The sequence below is a fragment of the Phalacrocorax carbo genome, chromosome 3 (assembly GCF_963921805.1).
Source record: "Phalacrocorax carbo chromosome 3, bPhaCar2.1, whole genome shotgun sequence".
Taxonomy (NCBI): domain Eukaryota; kingdom Metazoa; phylum Chordata; class Aves; order Suliformes; family Phalacrocoracidae; genus Phalacrocorax; species Phalacrocorax carbo.
Window position 1 is genome coordinate 126273660 of NC_087515.1, and position 12183 is coordinate 126285842.

The 12183-nt window shown below is 44.5% G+C and overlaps 1 protein-coding gene across 1 annotated transcript in view; it reads left to right on the top strand.

Moving 5' to 3' along the window:
* The window catches only part of XKR6 (XK related 6), a 192970-nt gene extending 183105 nt beyond the window's left edge, over positions 1-9865 (top strand). Inside the window, exon 3 of the mRNA XM_064448269.1 lies at positions 1672-9865. Within this exon, the coding sequence (XP_064304339.1) occupies positions 1672-2636 (965 nt within the window). The 3' untranslated portion in view covers positions 2637-9865. The remainder of the gene's footprint in view (positions 1-1671) is intronic.
* Positions 9866-12183: the final 2318 nt, after the last annotated feature.

The window sequence follows — 12183 nt, forward strand, 5'->3', positions numbered from 1 at the left end:
AAGAGAAGATAAACTCTCTAGAGTGAGGTCTGAAGAGCCAGTGGATCTTCCTTCCATCCCCGTGGGAGCCAGGTCCTGTGGGCAGAGGGAAGAGTGAGAAGAAAACAGGAGAAGAGAAATGTAGGGGTTTCAGACATTTTGGCTTTTTAACCCTTAGCAGCTGCAGCAAGATGCTGCTTGGGTTTTCTTAAAGTAGTAAAAGCAAAATAGAGCCGGGCCTAATTTCCAGTATGTTACACACCAGAGATGGAGGGGCGTTTGTTATTGTTTGTTTTCTTTGAAACCATTAGCATTTTTCCTTTCGATTTTATAGGTGGTGCTCCCAGAGAAATCTTTGGCAAAGGCCCAATCAAAGTATAGCTACCAAATTACTTATCTTCCCAAACACGGATCTTAGTCCATCATCCGTTCCCTCACCTGCAAAGCAGTGAGCAGCGGTGGGAGCAAAGGAATGAGATGCCAGTGGCCTTTTCTTTTCCCAGCAATATGTCAATTCATTTTTATTATGATGTTTTGCTCGATGAGTTGTTCAATTTACCCTTGCGGTAATCAATGGTATTGTATTTTCAAAAGCTCCCGAAGTGTGGCGGGGTGCTCTTTTATCCGTTGGAGCAAATAAATAGTTGAAGTGTTGGTTGTGATGGGGAATAAGATCAGGCCCTTTTGGCATATCGTGGGGTGCCCACCCCATGCCAGGGCACAAGGGGATGAGTTGGGAACCAAGGATGGCCCCAGGGCAGCCGATGCCCTCACTGATGGGAGCAGTGCCACAGCGTCTGAGTGCACTGGGCAGAGCTGCATGGTCGTAATGGCTCCCTCAGCAGCCCCAGGCCAGGCAAGGGCATGGACCAGATCCAGGGTCTCTTCGGGGGGTTCCACCAGGAGCAGAATGAGACAGGGCTGGAGACACAGCTATGACTTGGAGCTGTAGGCCATCCAGGAGACAGCTGGACATAAGCTACTTCCAACATAGGCTTTCAGTCCATCCTGGAAACGGGACAGGGGAGTTGCTGGAGGGATCAGATTCTTTGTTTTGGGACCATTTGGTGGGTATTGATGAGTCTTAATGTTCCCTGTATTTATCTGTTCGTCTCCATGGGACCACACGGTGACAAAAAACCTGCCTGTTTTCCCAAAGGAAACGCAAACGGGGACTCCTGATTAAGGCAGAGTCAAGTACAAGTTAATATGAATGTTGCTTGTATGAAAGTATTTTAGAATAAAAAAGATCCATGCGGTCACAGGGAATACAGGTGTCCTGCTCTTGCAATGGTGCACTGCAAGAGGGACCCCTTTCTGCAGAAAGTAACCTTCATACTTGGGCTGCAGCGTTCAGATGGGATCTGGATTTCAGATTCTCAACTGTGGATCTCATCAGGATGAGGACAGGCTGTTCCCTGTAAGAAGAGCAGAGCTGGGGTGGGGTGGCAGAGCCGACAGCTCAGGAATATAAGCATAATGTGCTGTGTCAGAGGAGCCCTGAATACAGCATCATTTCCAATTCCACCGCTGATATTTCTGTATTTCTCTCCTCTAGACTATAAGGACAACCTGATGTGAGTTCAACCTCTGGGCTACTGAGCCTGCCCCAGATGCAATAATGTAGTGAGCAGATGATGTTTTCAACCAAACCTCCTGTCTAACTCAGTGGATCTGTGTGTCTTCCGGCAGGTGTGTCCTCTGTGGCCTCCCTGATGTCCCTGGCTTGGGTGCTAGCCTCCTATCACAAGCTTCTTCGGGACTCTAGGGACGACAAGAAGAGTATGAGCTACAGAGGGGCCCTCATCCATCTCTTCTGGCGCCTCTTCACCATCTCATCCCGAGTTATTTCTTTTGCTCTCTTTGCTTCCATCTTCCAGCTCTACTTTGGGATCTTTGTAGTGGTCCATTGGTGTGCCATGGCTTTCTGGATCATCCATGGTGGGACAGATTTCTGCATGTCTAAGTGGGAGGAGATCCTCTTCAACATGGTGGTAGGGATTGTGTACATTTTCTGCTGGTTTAATGTCAAGGAAGGGCGGACTCGATACAGAATGTTTGCGTATTACACGGTAGTCCTGACGGAGAACGCTGCCTTGACGCTCCTTTGGTATTTTTACAGAGATCCTGACACTACTGACTCATATGCCGTGCCAGCACTGTGTTGTGTCTTTCTTAGCTTTGCTGCTGGGATAGCTTTGATGCTGTTATATTATGGTGTGCTGCATCCCATGGGGCCAAGAGCTAAGATCTTTGCCAGCTCCTGTTGCGCCGAGCTGCTCTGGGGCATTCCTTTGCCCCCCGATGTTGAGCCCATGGCACCCCAAACCCCTGGGTACCGGGGGGCCCAGGCTACGCCCACCAGAGCGGTCACGGAGCAACAGGAGGAACTCACAGCTGACACTTGCTTGCCCGTTTTCCAGGTGAGAGCAATGGTACCATCTACTCCATCTGGGCGACCCTACCCCCCAGAGGGGCCTCTCATTAAGATTGACATCCCAAGAAAAAGATACCCTGCATGGGATGCTCATTTTGTAGACAGGAGGTTAAGAAGAACTATCAACATCCTCCAGTATGTCACCCCCACAGCTGTAGGTATTAGGTATAGAGATGGACCTCTCTTATATGAGTTGCTACAATATGAATCTTCACTTTAAAAGCTCCTTAAAGCAAAAGTAAAAGAGGGGACCTTATTTTTGTTTACGGTAAACACAGATCATGAAACAAACACAAACCTTCAGATAAGCTTTCTTTCTGGTTGCTGTATGTATAAAAAAAAAAAAAAAAGATATTCTCTATGTTTTGTAAGTAAAAACAAAAAGAAAAACTTTTCTTTTGTTTTTTACACACAAGAAACAGTATTTCAACTTCCACACCTAGGATTCACAGGTGGAGAAGGAGGCATCTCCACATCAGTTTTATACCGTACACCAAGTGTAGAACATTATTTATGGGATTGGTGCTGATTGAAAAATAAAAAAAAAAAACAAACAAACAAACCTACAACTGCCTTATGCCCTTAGGTGCTGAGTTTCATTAAGTACTGTCACCTTTCTCATGCAAAACTCTTTGATGATTATATGCCAGGAAAAAAACGAACCAACTGAAATACAAACCGTAAAATTTAAAAAAAAAAAAAAAAAAAGAAAAGAAAAAAATGAACAACAACAACAAAAAGAGAGAAATGTATGAAAACAAAATCTTGTTGCTCTTATTGGATTTAGCAGAAAAAAAAACCCCAAATGTCTAAAGATAAGAAAGCAAAGCCAAGACAACCCCAATGGAGTTTGATTTTTTCCAACAGTTGGAAGACAAAATCAGGTCTGTAACTAAATTTGGCAACGCATTTATAACACCATTTGGCCAAGCCTGCAAGCCTTGGCCAAGCCGTGTTACAAACGCAATCCCACCACGTGTTACAAAGGCAATCCCACCGCGTAACCGTTTTCCTCGTGTAAATGGGCCACGCGTAATGGTCGGTTTGCACCAGATGAATATGGTAATACAGTATCTGATCTTGTTCCGAACAATTGCACACGCTAAAGCGCCACTGACTTCAGTGGAGGAAATAACAACCGTCTGAGCCCAGAATAAGGCCTGCCACCTTGATTTCTGGAAAATAAGAAATCTGCGAACATTGAAATTGTATACCAAAAACATGATACTAAAGTACATTTACACATATCTAATAACTATTTCAGTAATAATAAAACTCAGCATAGTAGCAAAAAGCGAGTCAATTTAAAGGCACAATACTTGATCAGTGACTGGCAAAATAATTTGACCTACTGTATCATTTTAAGGCTGTGAAAGGCATACATGTATTATTTGTAATCTCGTGTAAGACCTGTCATGTCTCATTCAGTGCGAGCCTTAAAGTGATTGTAAAGCATCCTTTGTTCCATTTTGGGGGTTTTGGGTTTTGATTTTTGTTTTGTTTTGTTTTGTTTTGTTTTTAAGGAAAACAAAACATGAAAATCGGGATAAAAACAAACAAACAAACAACAAAACAACCAACAAACTTCTTCAAACGGTAATAACCTGTAAACTGACTCACGTCTTGAGATGATTTGGTGCTTTGTATTTTTGTTGATGTTGTTGTTGTGATTTAGCTGAGAATTCTTCAAGTCGGTACCTGTGGGGAACTGCTGATAAAAACTGTCTTGTGTCACCCTCTACTGTAAGTACATGGCGAGAAACACCACCAGAGGAAATTCAAGAGCGTAGCGAGAGCATCGTGGTTTAGCTTAGCCTTCTCACTGCAAGGAGATGCTGCCACCTCCGATGATGGCAAAGCCTAGACGGTCACCTGCCAAGGGCTGTGTGGTTGTCTTGACATTTCCAAATAACCCGCTCGGTGTCTGAACATTCACATCTCTCGAATTCTGTTTCTGTGCTGGAATCTCTTGTTTCAAGTTAAATCACGGGTTTGCGTCTGTCCAACACCCTTTTCCGTTTCGAGAGTATTGCTCCTTTAAAGGAATATTCCCGTTTCAGGGCATCTTTTCAATCCCACCATCCCTCTGCTTGGGAGGGGAAAACAACAACGACAAAATGAGATATTTTTAAGTGAATGCTGTAGTATTTTCTGTGTGTACTTGCAATTTTTTATTCCAGAAATACTGTAACTGTCTAGGGTGCAAAACTCCCATGCTGACCTATTCTGAAGAGAAGATCAGCATGAGGGGGGATATTTTTTAATTATGATTATGTTTTTTTTTAATTTGAGGAATCAGTTGGGTTTTTTAATTATAATAGTATTTAAAGAAACTAGTACCAATTTTATACAACAGTTTAAAGAAGCTGAATGCTTTCTTCGCCTGAATATACCTGAAGAGAAACATTTTTTTCAATCAGTGGTCCTTTGCAGTGTGCTGAGAAAATGTTGGGGTTTCTTCAGTTGTTTCGTTTTGTTTTGTAAAGAAAACTTTTAACTGGTGTCTGTCCCTTTCAAGGAGGGCAGAACTCATTCACGCCAAACTATAGACACACGGCAAAGTTTATAAGAAGCCAAATTGTCACTGGTACTGTAATTCCCAGTCAAACTCCATTTCAGGCAAATGTTTCTGGGCTCTGATTACACCCAATATGATGGTCACATTTTCATGCAAAGGGAGGGATTTTTGTCTTGTCATTCCCTACCTAAATTCCCAGTACCTTGTCCACCGTGCGCATAAATACATACATATATGCACACAGAATTATACATATTTGTGAAAAGCTTTCATTTCCCTTCTCCGTTGTCTGTGTCCCATAACCAGTCCCTTCTCAAGTGTCCTAGTAACATTTCACCCTGTTCCTTCCCTAATCAGTATGCTGTCTCCATAAAAAGAGGTAATTTGTGAAGTGAACTTGCTGTCCCCAGCTGCTGAGTCATAAAAACACAGAGGTGCCCATCCTCCAGCAACAGGCCTGCGTTTCTCCTCCCAGGACTTTCTTTTGACTTACCTTTAATACCAGTGTAGACTTACTCTGATCCAGTTCCCTAAGACTCATGCCCTGTGTAAAGGAGAGCCTTGGTCCTTCCATGAAGTGCTCTCCTCTACATATCTGCATTTCATTGGCATAAGCATGAAAAAGGAATGGATGACAAACAACCCTGCTGTTCCTCGGGGACATTTCCTCCAGAAGATAGCATCCTCATTTTCAAAAGCACCATGAGAACGTCCCCTTCCCTGAACTTGTCAACCTTGAGGTCTGGTTTGGAGATGTGATCCCACTCCCTGGCCCCACCTGAACAGCCGGACCCTGCCGCTTTGCACCGGGACAGTGAGATGAGTCAACGAGCCGAGGCACACTCATCAGGAGTCGAGGAGGAGACCCTTCAGTGTTGCCTCTCATGAGCATCTGCAGCCTGCCTTCCCTCAGGAACAGGACCCTTGCTCCAGACCACCGCACCAACAGCCGTCCTCTCCAACCCGTTACGGGTGTGAAGGGGCAAAACACTCTAGAAGTGACCTTACCTCTCAATGCAGTGCTAATTTCTCACAGCCAAACCAGCTTGACTAAGGGCTTGACACACCCCTGTTCCAAAGTCCTCCTCCTTCATGGCTCGTAGTATGGATAACAATGAAGGCGGGTGCCTCCACTGCGTGTTTAGACTGTTTCATTGCATTTAGTCGCATAAACTTTCTGCCTCCGCTATTAGTCCTTTCTTTGAATGATATCCACTGGTATCTTGATTTAGCAAGATTTCCAGTGAGAGCCTGTGTCAGCCCTGGAGAACTATTTCTCTTTGAAGGACTTCATTACAGCCTTAATATAAAGCACATGCTCTACCACTACACCCTACGAGTTCCTGGTGGACAGTTTGGTGTGGTGACCATTTCCTCTTGGGATTGCCTGTGATCTTGTTGCCAAACAGCGCCTTTTGCCAAGCCAAAAGCTCGGGGAGGAAAATTGCCCCCAGCTCTTTATTGGTACTAATCCCAGTGCTAAGAGTCTAGTCCTCGCCTCCTGGTTTTGGGTTTGGTTGGGTTTTTTGGGTTTTTTTTGCACAGGGTCTCTTTGATTTTTTACTTTGGCAGGATGGCCAGTGACTTATTTCAGTTTCACCTGGGTTTTAACTCCTTAGCTTCTTCCCAATATTAAGTTATACCGCGTCCCACCTTCTTGCCAGAAGATACCGCACGGGGGTTTTTCCAAACTGTCACGGCGAAGGATGAGCCCACATTTATTCACATCTCAAGATCAGTGGGCAACTTCTCTGGCATGTTTGTGCTGCTGGATTCACCCTGGGATCATCTAAACCAGCCCAACTATGCTGTGCCAGGGCAAAGCCAGGGCGTGAGGGCTCCACCATCCCCACTGTTATATTGTTCAAACCTTCCCTGGTATGGTTTTGACCCACTCCAGCCAGCCCTGGGCACCTGGCCAGAGGCAATCCCCAGTTGGCAGTTCAGATGCAGCCACTCTGTATCGGGGGTGAAAGTGTTCGCTAGCGTGGATGGGGCCAGCACTCGTCAGCTGGCTTCGTGGCCAGAATGGATCCTGGCAGTGCTTCGTTTACTAATAAAGATGTAACGATGTGCCCCAGACCAGGATTCAGGACTTGGTGGAATACATCAGCTCCGATCTGGCATTTTTCTATTTTCTGCCTAATTCAACGGACAAGCTATTTTTCAGCTCACTTTGTTCTTTTTGCTGAGGTTACTTCAAAAACAGCATCACTTTTATCGTGCTGATGTCAACCCATCCGTCCACCCCTCCATCCGTGTCAGATGGCTGGCATGCTTAGTGTGATAGCGTTACACATCTGTAGGCAGCTAATTTGGAGACAGGAATGATTCAGACCAGACCAAATCAACAACAGAAATACAGGAATTACAAGGTCCCTGCCCGTGCCCTTGCCATGCTTTGCCACCCACACGAGGCATTTTTCACCTGCACCATACCCAACCTGAACCGCAGAAGGGGAGTCAGTGTTGTATAATTACCAGTGGAAAGTGGAGAGCCACCAATTTGAAGTGTAAATATATATATTTTCAGTGTTTTGGATTGGAGCTAATTGTCTGCTTCATCCTGTCCTTCTCTGCACCTGCCAAAAGTCAGTAGACATTTGCATGTATTTTTATTTAAAGCTGACTGGATGAAACGGGACAAAATTAATTTCAAGCTTTAGTCAGCGGCCTGCTAAAACCTGGCTGATGCTGCTCGCAAGGGGAGCATTGCTGTTGACTTTCAGAGAGCAGTCGTCCTGTGCTCTTCAGATATATTTTTGTACCCACAAGATTCACTTCACAATTTATCCCTCCTCCCCTTCCCTACACAGAAATGCATGACACACCTGTCACCCACATACCTGCAGCATGACTAAACCTCCTGAAGAAAATGTGGTCTGAGGTTCGTCCAGCATGATTTCATTGAAGCTCAGAGGTGCTTTGAAAAGGACAACTTACTACTGTGCATTTGCAAAACCTTTCAGTGCCTGCTTGCTGGGCAGCTTGGGCAAGAGACAATTTGGAAGCTGCCGGAGCCAGCGGAAAATTGTGGAGACAGGCTTTTCTAGGATATTTTCTTCTTTTACTGGGTTAGCTGTTCTCTGGCTTCTGTTCAGATCGGATGTGGTCATGCAAAAAAAAAAAAACAAACCCAGAAAAGAAAAACCCAGATAACCACAACAAAATAAGGTCTATGCCAATCCCCGCAGAAGCTGAGGTAGCTGATGCTACATGGTAGGGATGATGTGAACTCCGTTGTGTACCCTTTGCTTGCTGAAGCTTGCATGTTGTTATTTTGGCAGTTGCCTAAAGCCCTGGGGCTTTGGGGATGGTAGTTTCCCAGGGTTACGGTTGCTCTTTTTATTTCTCCTTGGAGCTCAGGTGTATTCTGGTGCAGAGAATCTCAGCCTGGTTTGAATGAGAAGATTTGAGGCTATCCCAAATAGACGTGGGCAAACCTTTCACTGTGTGCAGAATGCATTTCCAGACCTTTGGGTGACGCTAGAGATTGTTGCAATCCGCTTATTTCTTCATGGGCACGTTCAGAATCCCTTCATTGTTCTGTTGTGTTTGAACTTGGGAATAACGGTGTGGTGACTCTTTTCTGTTGAGGTGTGATGTGAAGAAAGGTAGGAGCCTTCCTGCTGTGCTAGATATTGCCTGTGTTCAACCCTTGTTCCTTACTTGAAGCTCAGACAGTACGATAATGAGAAAAATGAGAAAATGAGGTGACAGATAGCTGCATATGTCCCATTGGCTCTCCACTGATGAGGAGGGAGGCAATCGGTGACAAAATAAACCTGGATAAACCATCTGGACCTTAATGTATATCCCGATATACCTACCACCCAACTGGAAAGCGATGTCGTTGAAAAAATAATGTGGACTATTGTATATTAAAAAACTAAAAACCAAAAGAAAGCAAAACCCACAACAAAAGCAAGCTTTGCAAGCAGGCAAATATGATTTGAGAGCATAAACTTTACTTCCCACGCTCCCTTTGGGACACATGCAGCAAGGCAACTGTTGAAAACCAGGCACTTTGTAATATGCGGAGTTATTTGGATTTGTGCAATGCTGTGTTTGTCAGATGGTCTTTTACAGCGAGTGTAGAAAGTGGCCACGGTCTAAAACTCATTGCAGATTTCTGGGTGACAGTACTTCTGGGTTTTGACCCCAGCTCTGCCACGAAGTTGCTGTGTAACCTTGGGCAAACGATTTAACCTTTCTGTGCCTACAGTTTACCCATCTGTACATGGGTATAATAATATTTACCTACCTCACAGGGGTGTTGTGAGGCTTAAGTAAATGCGTGTGAGAGGTGGTGGAAGTGCGCCGTAGAAGTTTCATTCGTGCTGGGTTTGGGCTGTTATCGGGAATGAGCACTAAAGGGGTTTGTTACAACACGCAGAAGGAAAACCTGCTGGTGCGTGCATGTGTCGAGAAAGTGATCTTAAGTCTTTTCTCTCCCCAAAAGCAAGGCATGGAGAAAATTGTTGTGCGCCAACTGAATAGCCTTGCTTTCCTGGTCAAATGTAATAGCACGGTTTGCAATATTATTTTCTTACACAACAGGTGACCTTTCCCTTTTCCTTTCTGTTTCTGGAAACTTGAAACTAAAGATCACAAACGTATTTCTGAACCGAACGGATTACTGATGAATACTTGAATTTCTCTAAAGGTTGCTCTCATCAGCCACGGTTAATGTGCACTAATCTTTCAGTCATCAGCTTCCATCTGAATACAGTGAAAAATTTGCTCACGCTGTTTTGGAATAGCCTGGACCTTGTTTGGGAGGCTGGTATACTGTTTGCTGAGGACTCTTGTAGGCAGGGGAAAACTAGGGTCTCAACTGATAAACATGTGAAAAATCTTTTTTCTTTTTGTTTTTGCCTTTTAAGTTCTTGACTGCCTAAGACAGCACAATAATTGCATTTTACTTGGTTGTACGGTAGCTTTTTTTTAACTGTTTCCTTACGCAAAGGGTGAAGGTGGGTTGTGAAATGATAAACTAGACTCAACGCTGCTCACGCGCGACTCCTCTTGAAGTACCCACTTTCCTGGAGAAAAAATCTGTGCCACATCCAGAGAGACTAGACCAGGCCTGCCTTCACCGTCCTCCCGCAGGCAAAACTTCCCTTGCCTTCAGTGGGAGTTTTGGCTGTCAATTATGTGTCCATCGAGGTGGATTCATCCCTGGTTGAACCCCAAGACACTCGGGTGAAACCTAGGATAACTCTCTTTAGAACGAGGGAAGGGATCCAGTTCATTGCTCCAAATATTGCCACTGGTCAGATAGTTCAGAAGGGAAAAAAAAGCATGCTATAGAGAGCCTGGGGTTGTTTTTTTTCTGTTTTTGAGCCAAGTGTTTTATTGTCTAAGTGTCCTGACCATTATATAATGTATCTTTTGGAAATGCAATGCGAGGCAAGACTCCCTGCTCCCTTTTAGAAAAGCTTTTTGAAGTCTACTCATGCACTCCTTACTCAGGCAAACCTCCGGGGTTTTGTTGTTGGGTCTCATTTTCTCTCCTGAGTAAGGACTGTGAAATCTGGCCAGTTCTGGATAACCGGGTGGTGTTTCAGGCAGCCATTGTCTTCTCTAACCCAAGACTTGCCTTGCATGAAGCAAGAACGAAGCTAGGAAGCCCTCCTCCTCCAGCTCTGTCTTGGTCTGCCACGTATGTTCCCTGTCCCTTTTCTGTATCCACCAGGGGGAGGTGGTTCAAAATCTTCTGGCTACATGGGCCAGGCTCTTCCACCTGATTAACCAGGCAGCTGCAGATCCTCATGTTGGGGCAGAGCAAATTCAGAAGCCCTACCCTTGCAGATGGGCCACTGCTCATCTGCATCGGCTTTGGGTCTGCTCCTCCCCACTCTTCTCCCCCAGACATTTATTTGCCCTGTTTTAAGCACTCAGCTCAGTGCTTCTGGGTTCTTTTTACTGCTTCTGTTCCAAAAAGATTGAAGCTGGGGAGAAAACCAGCGATGTAACTCCTTCGGTGCTATGCTAACTGCTTTGTTTGACCCAACCAAATGCTGGCCAACATACAGATTTTCCCTCTTTGTCCTAAGAAGCACCACTCATCTGTGTCTTGAACAGGGATGGACTGAGAGGGGTGAGAGAGGGCAAGTGTGGTTTTGAAAGCAATTTAAGTCTTGTGTATCTAGTAGAGAAAAAAAAAAGATGTAAATGCAGGCTGCTTTCAAAGATAGTTGTCGCCCACCTCATGGAAGTAAATAGGATATAACCTATAAGGTATTGAGGGCATTATATATATATACATATACATATATTTTAAAAAAAAAGACAAAAAGTCCACCTTATCAATAAATCACCCTTTATTTTTCCTGAAAATGTACCGTTCAACAGTAAATACACCTGGCTGTGCTTGCACCCAGTTGTTTTGCTTTGACCCACTTCAGCAGCAATGGCTAATTTAACTGCAAAGGCGAAAACGCGGGATGAGAGAGAGAACTCCTCCTACTATATATTAGGCCTGATGTGAAGTGGGTGGCTATGAATTTTCAGGATAAAAGGGACTAATCAACATGTATGTCTGTGTCTATATACACAGTCCTGTGGAGATATAGAAAAGCATACGTGCCACGTTACTGCAACAGTATATATGTTTTAATATATATGAACACATTGTGAATTCCAAAGGGCTTTTTGACATGAGGAAGGTAGTTTCTGGTGCGAGGTGCTAGCAATTTGGGATTTGCAAGCAGGGTTGAAATAAATATTCATTGTATGGGGTTTTTTATAAGTAAAAACAGAGACAAAAGACCATCAGAAGCTTAAGGTCCTTCTGAGGAAATGGTGTACCACCTGATCTTCCACTTCTTAAGAAATTTGGAAGCCAAAATCAGACCAAAAATGAAAGCCAAACGCAGTGTCAGTATGAATCAGTAAAGATCCATTGATGCCCAGGCGCCTCCGTACACTCCCTATGCTAAAAATAGTCATTTCTACTGGTACCAGGGGAGCCCAAACTGGGCCCGATTTTTTTTCTTAACCTGTGATAATAGATTTTCTGTTGGAGCTCGTAGATTTCACCAAAACCCAGCAAAATTTGGACAAAACTAGGAGTTTCTTTCCAAACGGAGCCATCTGAGCGTAGCGTACGCCTGACCTACACGGGGGCTTTGTAGTCTCTGGTTTTAGCTGAGGAAGAGATGGTTTCCCTTTCCGCCAGTGTCACCCTTGCAATGAGAACAGCCTTGTTGATACACGCAGCAAACTGGGCCCTCCTTTGCAAGGA